General features: G+C 41.3%; 1 protein-coding gene across 1 annotated transcript in view; it reads left to right on the top strand.

Annotated features, from left to right (window-relative positions):
• The window catches only part of ZSWIM5 (zinc finger SWIM-type containing 5), a 191,016-nt gene that overhangs the window by 169,884 nt on the left and 4,832 nt on the right, over positions 1–16,300 (top strand). Inside the window, exons 9-11 of the mRNA XM_008965255.4 lie at positions 1,195–1,455; positions 1,671–1,806; positions 3,025–3,182. Of these exons, the coding sequence (XP_008963503.2) occupies positions 1,195–1,455; positions 1,671–1,806; positions 3,025–3,182 (555 nt within the window). The remainder of the gene's footprint in view (positions 1–1,194; positions 1,456–1,670; positions 1,807–3,024; positions 3,183–16,300) is intronic.

A 16,300-nucleotide genomic window follows, 5' to 3' on the forward strand; every position in this document is an offset into this window, starting at 1 on the left:
TAGCAAAATATAAGATTTTATACTTCCCTAACTGGCTTAGCCAGTTCATATATTAAGAAGGAGATGGGCCGGGCGCGGTGGCTCTCGCCTGTAATCCCAGCACTTTGGGAGGCCAAGGCAGGCAGATCACCTGAGGTCAGGAGTTGGAGACCAGCCTGGCCAACATGGTGAAACCCCGTCTCTACTAAAAATATAAAAATTAGCTGGGTGTGGTGGTGTGTGCCTGTAATCCCAGCTACTCAGGAGGCTGAGGCAGATGAATTGCTTGAACCCGGGAGGCGGAGGTTGCAGTAAGCCAATACCGTGCCACTGCTCTCCAGCCTGGGAGATGGAGCGAGACTCCCTCTCAAAAAAAAAAAAAAAAAAAAAGGAGGTGGGGCTGGGCATGGTGGCTTATGCCTATAATCCCAGCATTTTGGGAGGCCAAGGTGGGAGAATCACTTGAGCCCAGGAGTTCGAGACCAGCCTGGGCAACATAATGAGACCCTATATCTACAAAAAAAAATTAAAAATTATCTGGGCATGGTGGCATGTGCCTGTAGTCCCAGCTACTCAGGAAGCTGAAGTGGGAGGGTCGCTTGAGCCCAAGAGGTTGAGGCTGCATCGGTGACCCATGATTGCACCACTACACTCCTGCCTTAGCAACCAAGCAAGACTCTGTCTCCAAAAAAATTTAAAAGGAAAGAAGTGTGAATCTTTGTGGCTCTGTGTAACCTTTTTTTCAGTATATTTTCCTTACTATTCTGGGGTTCTGATTCAGCTTCCCTATGATAGCTGTTGACCAAGCTGTATCCCAAAGGTGGGAGGGAAAGACAGAAGACTAGGCCGAATACGGTGGCTCACACCTGTAATCCCAGCACATTCGGAGGCCGAGGTAGGCAGATCACCTGAGGTCAGGAGTTTGAGTCCAGCCTGGCCAACATGATGAAACCGCCCCTCTACTAAAAATACAAAAATTCGACAGGTGTTGTGGCATGCTCCTGTAATCCCAGCTACTTGGGAGGCTGAGGCAGGAAAATCGCTTGAACCGGGGAGGCGGAGGCTGCAGTGAGCTGAGATTGTGCCACTGTACTCCAGCCTGGACAACAGAGCAAGACTCTGTCTCAAAAAAAAAAAAAAAAAAAAAAAAAAAAAAAAAAGAAAGAAGACTCTACCAAGCCTAACCTAAAGAATTTGGTGCCCTGTTGCCCTCAGATATGAATGAAAGCAGACCCCCTGTGTACCAGCATGTACCTGTGGCTGCAGGCTCCCCAAACAGCAGTGAGTCCTACCTGTCATTGGCCCTGGAAGTTGCACTGATGGGCCTGGGTCAACAGAGGTTAATGCCTGAAGGCCTCTACGCACAGGACAAGGTATGCCGTAATGAGGAGCAGCTCCTGAGCCAACTCCAAGAGCTGCAGCTGGACGATGAGCTAGTGCAAACACTGCAAAAACAATGCATCTTACTGCTGGAAGGTAAGTAGAAAAGAGTCTCTTGTCACGGTGTCTTTGGCCCATGACCCTGAACTCCCCTCTCCAATAGAGTACAAGTACAGGAACATTTATGACATTAAAATGTAGTGAATGAAGGTTCCCATGATTAGCAAACATGCATGAGATACTGGGGCTCAAGTCCAGGCTGGCAGATGGAAGCATACAGATAAATAACTGGCTGGCTTATCTTCCTCCAGGAGGTCCTTTCAGCGGTCTGGGAGAAGTCATCCACCGAGAGAGTGTTCCCATGCATACCTTTGCCAAGTATTTGTTCTCAGCTCTGCTGCCTCATGATCCAGACCTGTCCTATAAATTAGCCTTACGTGCCATGAGGTGGGTAGCCCTTTCCCAGTCCAGTTGCCTCCACCAAAGCAGAAGTGTCCAGTGCTCTTTTTCATTGCTTATTTCACTTTCTTTTCTTTCCCTCTTTGTCATTCTGTTGGACCCGCTACCAAGTGTACCTTAAAATGGCTCAGATATTTTTATATGATCTAGGATTCATATCTGGATTCCTTGTTGGTGACTTGGTTCCCTGGCAGTACTCATGGTTGATTGTCTGAGGAAGCCCCTGAGATGTTAATAAATAAGGAGCACTTAAGACCTGAGTCTTCCTGTTCAGTGGTTATTCAGGCAAGCTGAGAAGGGGTCTGAGCCCTTCTGTAGTTCAACTCAGTCAAGGTTCCCAGGCACAGGTCCCCAGAAGAAGCTGGGGGAAGTAGAGATAAATATGTTTACCCCAAGACTTGAGAACAATGAGCTATGGGCATCTTGTTTCCAGGCTAGAATAGGATCCTTGGTTTAGGCAGTTAAACCTCTGGGATGTAGCAGACTATACAGAAGAAGAATTTTAGTCAGACTGTAAGGCTGGGAGAATACCTTAGCTAAAACAGGAAATTCCTTGGCATGTATTTCTTATACTTTTAGAAATAACCAGGCTGGGTACGGTGGCTCAAGCCTATAATCCTAGCACTTTGGGAGGCCGAGGCAGGTAGATTGCTTGAGCCCAGGAGTTTGAGACCAGCCTGGGAAGCATGGTGAAACCCCGTCTCTACAAAAACAAAAAATACAAAAATTAGCCAGGCATGTTGGTGCACACCTGAAGTCCCAGCTACTCAAGAGACTGAGGTGGGAGGATCGCTTGAGCCTGGGAGGTCGGGGCTGCAGTGAGCTGTGATTATGCCACTACACTCCAGCCTATGCAACAGAGAGAGACACTGTCTCAAAAATAAATAAAATAAACAACCCTATGATTCTTTTTTTAAATGTATTAACTTTTCTCTCTTTTTACAATATATCATACTATTCAACCCGATAGCTCTTGAACAGCCTTTCACATCCATTTGTAGTGGAAACTATTCAGCGTTGAGTACTCTTAAGTGCCCAGGCACTCACCTCATATAGTGTATAGTACCATAGGTTTAAAAACCTTCAAAGCTCTTAGTTAATCCTTTCCTCTCCCCAGTTCCTCCCCAGCAAAGAGCAAGCTTCTCTAAGGTGGCTCAGAAGCCCAGGGTCTGGATGGTGGCTGATGATTCTTCCTGGGTCTTCCAGGTTACCTGTTTTAGAAAACTCAGCTTCTGCAGGCGACACATCCCACCCTCACCATATGGTGTCTGTGGTGCCCAGCCGTTATCCTCGCTGGTTCACGCTTGGACACTTGGAATCACAGCAGTGTGAACTGGCCTCCACCATGCTGACTGCTGCCAAAGGTGAGCATAGATAGACCTTAAGCTCCAGCATCACCCGTCTGCCTGCCCAACCACGGCATGTCAAAGGCTTGGCCTGCAGTCTCCTGAGAAAGAGAAGCTCCTTGACCATTTAGAGTGATAGTGATCCTCACTTTGATTGCTGCCATTAGAAAGAGCACCTGGCCAGGCGTGGTGGCTCACGCCTGTAATCCCAGCACTTTGGGAGGCCGAGGCGGGCAGATCACGAGGTCAAGAGATCGAGACCATCCTGGCCAACATGGTGAAACCCCGTCTCTACTAAAAATACAAAAAGTAGCCGGGCATGGTGGCGGGCGCCTGTAGTCCCAGCTACTCGGGAGGCTGAGGCAGGAGAATGGCGTGAACCCGGGAGGCAGAGCTTGCAGTGAGCCAAGATCACGCCACTGCACTCCAGCCTGGGTGACAGAGCAAGACTCCGTCTCAAAAAAAAAAAGGAGCACCTGGATCCAAGCCAAAACTTTACCCTAGTTACTAATTGTAGGATACCAAATATGTAAAATTAAATGATCTTTAAGGTACTTCTAAGTCTAACCTTCTGTTTGATAAAATCACTTCACCTTTCTACGCCTCAGTTTCAAATCTATAAAATGGGGATCATTGTCAATGACCTGTCAGCCTCCCAGGGCCACTGGAAGATCTAATGAAGTGATGACTAAGATAGAGCTGAACTCCTTACAGATATAAGAGTTGGTGATTTTTTTTCAGTGCCCTGGTAAAAGATAGGCAGTCCAAAGTGATTCTCAGGCCTTTAAGCTCACATACATCCTGTTAGCTATGCAGGTTTCACCACAAACAGAAGTGAAAGTAAGCCCCTATATAAGAAGGAGCTATGATAAAATGCTAGCCACCATGAGCTCCTGAATATTTTAGACCAGGAAACTACATGGATTTTGAAGTTTTTTTTTAATTAAAAATAACTTTATGTGGTATCTTCTTATTGTCCCCCCAAAAATACATGCTCATTAGAGAAAAGGTAAAAGTTACATATAAATTAATATAAAAATGATCAGCAAACAAATACAAAAATAGAACAAAGCATATGATCAGACAGTTCACAGAAAAGGAGATACAAATCATTTTTAGACAACTAAAATACCTGGTATCACATTAGAAATACAAATTAAAATTAGCCTGAGATAACATTTTTTACTGATCTTATTGGCAAAAAACAAATCTGATAATGTGCATTCATGTGAGGAGTGTCAAGTGGGGAGTGGTGGTAGCCTGCATGGAGTATCAGATTCCAAGCAGGATAAGGAGGAGGACTACAGATCTAAGGAAATCAATGAACCACAAGCATAATAAACATGAAGAAAACTATACCATGGCACATCATAACCAAAATGCTTAAAACCAATAATAGAAAATCTACTTAAAAGCAATCAGAGTAAAAAAGATACATTACAAAGGACAAAAAAACAAGTATGGGAACAGATTTCTCATTAGAAACAATGTAAGCCAGAAAACAGTGGGGAAAAAAATCCCTTAAAGTACTTTAAAAAAAAAAAAATTATCAGGCCAGGCACGGTGGCTCACACCTATAATCCTAGCACTTTAGGAGGCCAAGGCGGGCAGATCACTTGAGATCAGGAGTTTGAGAACATCCTGGCCAACATGGTGAAACCCCTGTCTCTACTAAAAATACAAAAATTAGCTGGGCGTGGTAGTGCACACCTGTAGTCCCAGCTACTCAGGAGGCTGTGGCACGAGGATCGCTTGAACCTGGGAAGCAGAGGTTGCGGTGAGCCGAGTTGCACCACTGCACTCCTGCCTGGGTGACAGAGTGAGACTCTGTCTCAAAAAAAAAGACCAAAAACTGTCAAACTAGAATTTTATACCAATGAAAATATATTTCAGAAACAAAGATGAGGCCAGGTGCAGTGGCTCACACCTGTAGTCCCAGCACTTTAGGAGGCCAAGGCAGAAGGATCACTTGAGACCAGGAGTTTGAGACTAGCCTGAGCAACATAGCAAGATCCTGTCTTTACAAAAAATTTTAAAAATTAGCCAGGTGTACTGGCAAGCACCCGTAGTCCCAGCTACTCAGGAGGCTAAGGTAGAAGGACTGCTTGAGCCCAGGAGTTAAGAGACTACAGTAAGCTACCATCATGACACTGCACTCCAACCTGGGTGACAGAGCAAGACCCTGACTCTTAAAAAAAAGAGAGATGAACTAAAAATCTTTTTCAGACAACCACAGTTCAATTAGAAATCGATAATAAAAAGATATTTTAAAATATCTTAAGTTTTTGGAAATTAAACCACATACGTGTATATTACTCATGGAGCAAAGAAAAAAATCACAAGAAAATTAGAAAATCTTTTGACTATATGAAAATGAAAGCACAAGTCAAAATTTGTAGAATGTAGCTAAGGTTTTACTTATAAATTTTTAGCAAAAATGAAAAATGCTTCAAATCAGTGATCTCAGATTTCACTTTTTTTTTTTTTTTTGAGATGGAGTCTTACTCCGTTGCCCAGGTTGGAATGCAGTGGCGTGATCTCCGCTCACTGCAAGCTCCACCCCCCAGGTTCATGCCATTCTCCTGCCTCCGCCTCCCGAGTAGCTGGGACTACGGGCGCCCGCCACCACGCCCGGCTAATTTTTTTGTATTTTTAGTAGAGGTGGGGTTTCACAGTGTTTGCCAGGATGGTCTCGATCTCCTGACCTCGTGATCCGCCCACCTCAGCCTCCCAAAGTGCTGGGATTACAGGCGTTAGCCACTGTTCCCAGCCCAGATTTCACTTTAAGAAGTCAGAAAAAGAAAACCCAAGGTAAGCATAGGGAAGGAAATAATAAAAATGAGAGCAGACAGGTGCGGTGGCTCATACCTGTAATCCCAGCACTCCGGGAGGCCAAGGAAGGCAGATCACTTGAAGCCAGGAGTTCGAGACCAGCCTGGCTAACATGGTAAAACTCCATCTCTACCAAAAATACAAAAAAAAAAAAATTGCGTGGGCATGGTGGCATGCGCCTATAATCCCAGCTACTCGGGAGGCTGAGGTACTATAATCATCTGAACACAGGAGGTGGAGGCTGCAGTCAGCCAAGATCACACCACTGCCCTCCAGCCTGGGCAACAAAGTAAGACTCTGTCTCAAAAAAAAAAAAAAAAAAATCAGAGCAAAAATCAATGAAATAGAGAATAATCAATGAAACCAAAAGCTGATTCTTTGAAAAGATCAATTAAGGCCGGACACGGTGGCTCACGCCTGTAATCCCAGCACTGTGGGAGCCGAGGTAGGTGGATTGCTTGAGGTCAGGAGTTAAGAGACAAGGCTGGCCAACATGGTGCAACCCTGTCTCTACTAAAAAATACATAAATTAGCTGGGCATGGTGGTGGGTGCCTGTAATCCCAGCTACTCAGGAGGCTGAGGCAGGGAGAATTGCTTGAACCAGGGAGACAGAGGTTGCAATGAGCTGAGATTGTGCCACTACACTCCAGCCTGGAGGACAGAGTAAGACTCTATCTCAAAAAAAAAAAAAAAAGAAAGAATGAAAACATAAATCAAATTTAAATCCCTGTCTAGACTGATCAAGAAAAAAGGAGATAAAAGGCAGAAATGACCAATATCAGGAATGAGAAAGGTGATATCACTACAGATTCTAAAGACATCAAAATGGTAATAGGAGAATATTACAAACAGCTTTATGCCAGTAAATTCAACAACACAGATGAAATGGACTAACTCCTTCAAAAACAAAACTGTCAGAGCTCACTTAAGAATAAATAAAAGCCAGGGCCAGGCTCAGTGGCTCACGCCTGTAATCCCAGCACTTTGGGAGGCTGAGGTGGGCGGATAACCTAAAGTTAGGAGTTCGAGACCAGCCTGGCCAACATGGCAAAACCCTGTCTGTACTAAAAATACAAAAATTAGCCGGGCATGGTGGCACATGCCTGTAATCCCAGCTACTCAGGAGGCTGAGGCACAAGAATCACTTGAACTGGGAGGCAGAGGTTGCAGTGAGCCGAGATTGCGCCACTGCACTCCAGCCTGGGCGACAGAGCAAGACTCCATCTTGATCAATCAATCATTCAGTCATTAAAGGCCAAAGTGACTCACACCTGTAATCCTAACACTTTGGGAGGCTGAGGTGGGAAGATCACTAGAGGACAGGAGTTTGAGACCAGCCTGGGCAACATAGTGAGACCCTGTCTCTGCAAAAATTTAAAAACTAGCTGGACATGGTGGCACCCCCCTGTAGTCCCAGCTATCAGGAGGCTAAAGCAAGAGGATTGCTTGAGCCCAGAAGTTTGAGGTTACAGTGAGCTATCGTGCCACTGCCTGGATGAGAAAGTGAGACCCTATCTCTAAAAACATAAACAGGTAGGTGGGTCGAAAAAAAATGAACCAGCTATATGTCCAAAAGAATTGCAAGCAGGAACTCAAACAGATAGTTGTACGTTTATAATAACATTATTCATAATAGCCAAATGTTCATCAACAGATGAATGGATAAACAAAATGTGGTATATATAGACAATGGAATATTATTCAGCCATAAAAGGAATGAAAGTCTGATACATGGTACAACATGAGTGAACCTTGAGAACATGCTAAGTGAAATAAGCTAGACACAAAAGGATAAAGATTGTATGATTTTGACTTAACATGAGATACCTAAAATAGCTGCAGTCGGGAAATATCAATGGATTCAAAGCTAGTGCATGAACATTTGAAAAACAGAATATTCATATAGTCTCAAGGTATCTCTTCACAAAATATTTACCAATCATAAAGGAAAAATGTATAACTTTACAATCGAAACCTGGCCAACACCACTTTAATCAACTGATCACAGTTAATATCATCAGAAATGAAGTCAAAAACATGGATTACCTGATAGGAAACAATAAGAACTCAGCATCACTTCTGTGACATTACAGCCAAAAGTGCAAATGTACATCTAAGGAAACATCAGGAATACCAAATTAAAGGACATACTACAAAATAACTAGCCTGCAAAAGTGTCAAGGTCATGAATGTCAAGGAAACATGGGGAAATTTTTCCAAATTGAAGAAGACTTAAAGGCACATGACAAACTAAGTGCAACACATGAACTTGTATAAAATCTTTTTGCTATAAAAGACATTTTGGGGACAATTGGTGGAACTTGAATGTGGTCGGTGGTAGATGGTAGGAATATATCTGTTAATTTGCTGCTTTTGATGGTTGTCTTGTGGGTGTAGGAGAGTGTCTTTGTAGGAAATACACACTACAATAGTCAGGAGTGATGGGGCATCAAGTCACTTACTTTCAAATGGTTCAGAGAGAAGAAAAAACATCAGTGTTCTATTCTTCAAACTTTTCTGTAAGTAAAATTATTTCAAAATAAAGGATTTGTTTTAAATTTTATTTTTTAGTAGAGACGAGGTCTTCCTATGTTACCCTAGCTGGTCTTGAACTCCTGGCCTCAAGTAATCCTCCCACCTTGGGCTCCCAAAATGCTGGGATTACAGGTGTGAGCCACCACACTTAGCCAAGGAAAATTATTATTTTTATTTTTATTTTTTTTATTTTTATTTTTTGAGACAGAGTCTCGCTCTGTCACCCAGGCTGAAATGAGTGGCGTGATTTCAGCTCACTGCAACCCCTGTCCCCGGAGTTCAAATGAATCTCCTGCCTCAGCCTCCCGAGGAGCTGGGACTACAGGTGCCCGCCACCATGCCCAGCTAATTTTTATATTTTTAGTAGAGATGGGGTTTTGCCATGATAGCCAGGCTGGTCTCAAACTCCTGACCTCAGGTGATCCACTCACCTCAGCCTCCCAAAGTGCTGGGATTGCAGGCATGAGCCACCACAGAAAATTTTTGATAAAAAAGTGTGTTGACAAAGGTGTGGAGAAACCTTTTTAAAACTCAACTATATGTTGTCTATAAGAAACCCACTTTAAAGACAGAGATAGATTAAAAGTAGAGATGGAACCAATAACCTAAATGTAAGAGCTAAAGCCATAAAACTCTTACATGAAAACATAGGAATAAGTCTTCATGACCTTGGGTAAGCCAATGGATTCTTAGCTATGACATCAAAAGCATGAACAACAAAAAAATATATAGATAGGTAAATTAGACTTCATCAAAATTTAAATCTTGTGTGCATCAAAGAGCATTATCAAGAAAGTGAAAAGAGCAGCCAGGCGTGGTGGCTCACCCCTGTAATCCCAGCACTTTGGGAGGCCAAGGTGGGCGGATCACCTGAGGTCAGGAGTTCGAGACCAGCCTGGCCAACATGGCAAAACCCTGCCTGTACTAAAAATACAAAAATTAGCTGGGTGTGGTGGTACATGCCTGTAGTCCCAGCTACTCAGGAGGCTGAGGCAGGAGAATCACTTGAACCTGGAGGCAGAGGTTGCAGTGAGCCAAGATCATGCCACTGCACTCCAGCCTGGTCAAGAGAGTGAGACTCCATCTCAAAAAGAAAGAAGAAAAAAAGAAAAGAGAAGAGAACAGAGCCAGACATGGTGGCTCACACCCATAATCCCAGTGGCTTGGGAGGCTGAGGTGGGAGGATCACTTGAGCCTGGGAGGTCAAGGCTGAAGTGAGCCATGATCACACCACTGCACTCCAGCCTAGGCAAGAGTAAGACCTTTTCTCAAAAAATAGGCCAGGTGCAGTGGTTCATGCCTATAATCCCAGCACTTTGAGAGGCCGAGGCAATCATATGAGGTCAGAAGTTTGAGACCAGGCTGACCAACATGGAGAAACCCTGTCTCTACAAAAATACAAAAATTAGCTTGGCATGGTGGCAGGCGCCTGTAATCTCAGCTACTCGGGAGGCTGAGGCAGAAGAATCACTTGAACCAGGAGGCAGAGGTTGCAGTGAGCTGAGATCGTGCCACTGCACTCCAGCTTAGGCGACAGAGCGAGACTCTGCCTCAAAAAAAAATAATTAATTAATTAAAAAATAAAAATAATTATAAAATAAAATCAATCATCTAAGTTTGCACATTAGTAAAATAGAGAAAGAATAAATAACAATCAGTTTATAAGTTAAGCTTCCACATTGGGGAAAATAGCGAAAGAAGAGCAATGTAAATCTAAGTTAGCAGAAGAAAATAGATAACAAAAATTAGAGCAGAAATCAGTGAAATTGAAAGTAGAAACAGTAGGCAAAAATCAATAAAAGCAAGACCGGTTCTTTGAAAAGATCAATAAAATTGATAAACCTTTAGGCTAACCAAGAAAAAAAAAAAGAGGAGATCTAAATTACTAATATCATAAATGAAAGAGGGGCCATCAGTACTGATCCCCATGAACATTAAAAGGATAATTAAAAAAATTTTTGAACAACTCTATGCCCACCAATTTGATAACTTAGATAATTAGATGGACCAATTTCTTGAAAAAAAAATCTACCAAAACTCACAGAAGGAGAAATAAATAATCTGAATAGGCCTATATTTGTTAAAGAAATTGAATTAATAATAACCTTCCAAAACAGAAAGCACCAGGCTCAGATTATTTCACTGGTGAGTTCTACCAAATATTTAAGGAATAAATGGTACTGATTCTCTAAAGTCTCTTCCAGAAAATAGAAGCAGAGGAAACACTTCCTTACTCTATGAGGCCAGCATTACTCTAAAACCAGAACTAGATAAAGACATTACAAGAAAGGAAAAGTACAGATCAGTATGACTCATGAGCATAAATGCAAAAATCTTGAACAAATTTTAGCAAATCAAACCCAACAGTGTATAAAAAGAATGAACCACAAGTAGGATTTATTTCAAGTATGTAAGTTGTCTCAACACTTGAAAATCAATTAATGGAATCCGTTAATTCCATTAATGGAATTTATTCTTTCCACAGGCAAAGAAGAAAAGTCATTCATCAGTAAATGCAGGAAAAGCATAACTGACACCCATTCATAATTTAAAAAAAAAAAAACCCTTAGCAAACTAGGAATAGAGGAGAACTGCCTCAACTTGATAAGGAATTTCTACAAAAAAACCTACAATTACCGGCTGGGTGTGGTGGCTTACACCTGTAATCCTAGCACTTTGGGAGGCCAAGATGAGAGAATCGCTTGAGCCTGGGAGTTCAAGACCAGCCTGGATAACATAGCAAGACCTCATTGCTACTAAAAAATAAAAAATAGCCAGTTGTGGTGGGCACACTCCTATAGTTCCAGCTACTTGGGAGGCTGAGGCAAGAGAATCACTTCAGCCTGGGAAGTCAAGGCTGCAGTGAACCATGATTGTACTACTGCACTCCAGCCTGGGCAAAAGAGCTTAAAGACAAAAAATAAAACCTACAACTAACTACCATTATACTTAATGGTGAGAAACTAGATGCTTTCCCTTTAAGATCAGGAATAAGACAGGAATGTTCCCTCTTGCCACTTTTATTCAGCATCATACTAGAAGTTCCTAACTAATACAATAAGATAGGAAAAGGAAATAAATGATACACAGATGCTCCCTGACTAATGACAGGGTTATGCCCCAATAAACCCATCTTAAGGTCAAAAATTCTTAAGTGAAATCATTGTAAGCCAGGGATTGTACATATTGGAAAGGAAGAAATAAATCTTTGCTCACAAATGACATGATTGACTATGTATGAATCCCAAAGAATCAATTTTTTTAAAAACTGGGACTAACAAGTAATTATAGCAAGTTTGCAGTATATAAGATTAATATACAAAATTCAATTGCTTTCCTATATGCCAGCAAAGAACAATTGGAATTTGAAATTAAAAACACAGTACCATTTACATTAGCACCCCAAAAATGAAGTACTTAGGAATAAATCTAACAAAATATGTGTAAGATTGATATGAGGAATACTGTAAAACTTGGATGAAAAAAAATCAAAGATGATTTAAATAAATAGAAATGGTCCATGTTCATGGATAATAAGAATGTGTATTAGGAGGTTAGTTCTTCCCAATGTGATCTATAGATTTAACACAATCCCAATCAAAGTCCCAGCAATTTATTTTGTGCATATCAACAAACCCTTTCTAAACTTTGTGTGGAAAAACGAAAGACCTAGAATAGCCAACATAATATTGAAGAACAAGTCAGAGGCCTGACACTACCCAATGGAAACACTTACTGTAATATTAATCAAGACAGTGTGGTACTGTTGAAAAACTGAGAAACAGATCAATGGAACAAAATTAAAAGCTCAGAAATAGACTCACACAAATATAGTCAACTGATACTGAGAAAGGAGCAAAAGATTGTCTTTTCAACAAATGGTGCTAGAAAATCTGGACATTCACATGCAAAAAGAAATTAATATAGACACTGACCTTAGACCTTTCACAAAAATTAACTCAAAATGGATCATAGACCTAAAGGTAAAACACAAAACTATAAAATTTCTAGAGGATGGCCGGGCGCAGTGGCTCACACCTGTAATCCCAGCACTTTGGGAGGCTGAGGCGGGCAGATCATCTGAGGTCAGGAGTTCAAGACCAGCCTGGCCAACATGGTGAAACCCCATCTCTACTAAAAATACAAAAATTAGCCAGGCGTGGTATCACGCATCTGTAATCCCAGCTACTCAGGAGGCTGAGACAGGAGAATATCTTTAACCCAGGAGGCGGAGGTTGCAGTTAGCCAAGATCGCACCATTGCACTCCAGCCTGGGCGACAGAGTGAGACTTGGCCTCAAAAAATAAATAAATAAATAATAATAATAATAATTCTAGAGGATAATCTAGGAGAAAATCTAGGTGATTTGGGGTTTGACAATGACTTTTTAGATACAACACCAAAAGCACAATCATGAAAGAAAAAAATGAGTAGTTGGAATTCATTAAAATTCAAAACTTAAACCCATGAAAAACTGTAAAGAGGCCGGGCTCGGTGGCTCACGCCTGTAATCCCAGCACTTGGGGAGGTCAAGGCAGGTGGATCACCTGAGGTCAGGAGTTTGAGACCAGCCTGGTCAACATGGTGAAACCCTGTCTCTAATAAAAATTTAAAAAGTAGCCAGGAGTGGTGGCGCACGCCTGTAATCCCAGCTACTCGGGAGACTGAGGCAAAAGAATCGCTTGAACCCAGGAGGCAGAGGTTGCAGTGAGCCCAGATCACGGCCATTGCACTCCAGCCTGGGCAACAAGACCGAGACTCCGTCTCAAAAAAAAAAAAAAAAGAAAGAAAAGAAAAGAAAAGAAAGAAAAACTGTTAAGAAAACAAAAAAGACAAGCAGAGACTGGGAGAAAAATATTTGAAAAAATCTGATAAAGGACTTATATCCCAAATATACAAAAAACTCTTAAAACTCAACAATAAGAAAACAACCCAATTTTAAAATGGGCTAAAGATCTGGAGAGACACCTCACCAAAGAAGATACACAGATATCAAACAAGCATATGAAATAATGCTCAACTTATATGTCATTAGGGAATTACAAATTAAAACTACAGTGAGATATCATTACACAGTACTAGGATGGCTAAAATCCAAAACTGATAGCACCAAATGCTAACAAGGATGTGGAGCAACAGCAATTCTTATTCATTGCTGGTGGGAATGCAAAATGGTACAGTTACTTTAGAAGACAGTTGGGTCTTTTTTTTACAAAGATCAACATAGTATTACTGTATGACCCAGCAGTCATGCTCCTTGTTATTTAACCTATTTGAAATTATTTGAAAACATGTCGACACAAAAGCCTGCACATGAATGTTTAAAGCATCTTTATTTATAATTGCTCCAAACTGGAGGTAACCAAGATGTTATTCAAAAGGTGAACGGATAAATAAATTATCGTATATCCATAGAATTGATTATTATTTCTAAATAAAAAGACATGGTTTCTCAAGCCACACACACTCAAAAAAAAAAAGAGACATGGAAGTTTTGGGTGTAAACTCTGAGGGAAAAAAAAAAACAAAGATATGGAGGAAACTTAAATGTGTATTGCATGTTGTAAGAAGCCAATCTGTATTATCACACTAGTCTTTAAGTTAAAAAAAAGAAGAAGAAAGAAAAAAGCCAGTCTGAAAAGGCTACTTACTATATGATTCCAAGTATATGATATGCTGGAAAAGGCAAAACTATGAAGACAGTAAAAAGATCAATAGTTGCCAGGGACTTAGAGGGAATGGAGAAAGAGATGAACAGATAGAACACAGGAGATTTTTAGAGAGGTGAAACTATTTTATATGACACTGTGATAGTGGATTAATAGCATACATTTGTCAAAACCCATACAACTGTATAACACAGAGTGAACCCTAATGTAAACTGTAGACTTGAGTTAATAATATATGCATATTGGTTCATCAAATGTACCACACTAATAATTATGTACAATCAGCCCTCTGTATCTGTGGGTTCTGCATCTGTGGATTCAACCAACCATGGATCAAAAATATTAAGGAAAAAAAACTCCTCAGTGTTCCAAAAAGCAAAACTTCAATTTGCTGGGCACAAGCCACTATGTTGAATCCACATGTAATGATGTATAGGCATTGTATTAGATATTATAAGTAATCTAGAGGTGATTTAAAGTATATGGGAGGATATGATGGTAGGTTATGAAAGACTTGAGCATCCTCAGATTTTGGTATCCAAGGGAAGTCATGGAACCAATCCCCCACAGGTGCTGAGGGATTTCTGTATTAATATTGGTTTACCAAATATACCACATTAGTATAAGATGTTAATAATAGGGGATATATGGGAACTCTCTGTACTATCTGATCAATTTCCTGTAAACCTGAAACTACTCTAAAGACACAGTCTATTAACTTAAAAAACTGTTTTTAAAGATGATAGAAGAATAAAGGGAATCTCTTGCATAATCCTGGCACCCAAAAACAACTATTAATAAGACATTGGCATAAATATTCCTGGAGATTTTCTATTCATATATATGCACACACACTATCTTTTTTTATAAAAATAGAATCATAGAGGTCAGGTGCGGTGGCTCACACCTGTAATCCCAGCACTTTGGGAGACCAAGGCGGGTGGATCATGAGGTCAGGAGATCGAGACCATCCTGGCTAACACGGTGAAACCCCATCTCTACTAAAAATGCAAAAAATTAGCCGGGCGTGGTGGTGGGCGCCTGTAGTCTCAGCTACGTGGGAGGCTGAGGCAGGGGAATGGCATGAACCTGGGAGGCGGAGCTTGCAGTGAGCCAAGATCGCGCCACTGCACTCCAGCCTGGGCAACAGCACGAGACTCCATCTCAAAAAAAAATAATAATAAAATAAAATAAAATAGAATCATAGAATATTACAAATTTTTTATAATTCTCACAACAATTGTTTCCATTTTATAGATGAAGTTATTGAACTCTTATTTATTTTTTTTTTTTGAGACGGAGTCTCACTGTGTCACCCAGGCTGGAGTGCAGTGGCCCAATCTTGGCTCACTGCAACCTCCGCCTCCCAGGTTCAAGCTCTTCTCCTGCCTCAGCCTCCTTAGTAGCTGGGACTACAGGCTCACGCCACCATGCCTGGCTAATTTTTGTATTTTTTTAGTAGAGACGGGGTTTCACCATGTTGGCCAGGCTGGTCTCGAACTCCTGACCTCAAGTGATTCACCCACCTCAGCCTCCCAAAGTGCTGGGATTACAGGCGAGAGCCACTGCGCCCAACCTGAAGTTGTTAAACTCTTAAATGGCTGAACCAGGTTCGGTCCCCAATGTGTTTTATTCCAAAGCCTATAGTCATACCATTCATTCTCTTTGACTTTATCAGCAGTTACAAAGCAAAACATAAGGCCTACTTTTTGTTTTATCTTTACTTAATGTATTTGTCCTTTATAAGATATAACAGTCTTTCATACACTACTGCCTTCATCCAGCAACCTTCACCTCATATGATGTTATATTCCTTAACTCTTTGTTTTTTGTATAGAATCCCTGCCTATTGAATAAGAAGTGGTGGCCCCGCTCCTTTTTGCTCCAGGGAGCTGTAGTGAGAAGCAGACAGTGGGACTGCCATTCTTTTTTGGCAGTAATATGGCTTTCTGTCTACTGTATAAGTAGCTCTGGAAATTCAGGTGTTCAAGAAAATTATTTCTGGTACCTAAAGATCCTGAGGGTTGCCGGGCACAGTAGATCATAGGGTCAGAGATCGAGACCATCCTGGCTAACACGGTGAAACCCCATCTCTACTA

This window comes from Pan paniscus, chromosome 1, assembly GCF_029289425.2.
Source record: "Pan paniscus chromosome 1, NHGRI_mPanPan1-v2.0_pri, whole genome shotgun sequence".
Taxonomy (NCBI): domain Eukaryota; kingdom Metazoa; phylum Chordata; class Mammalia; order Primates; family Hominidae; genus Pan; species Pan paniscus.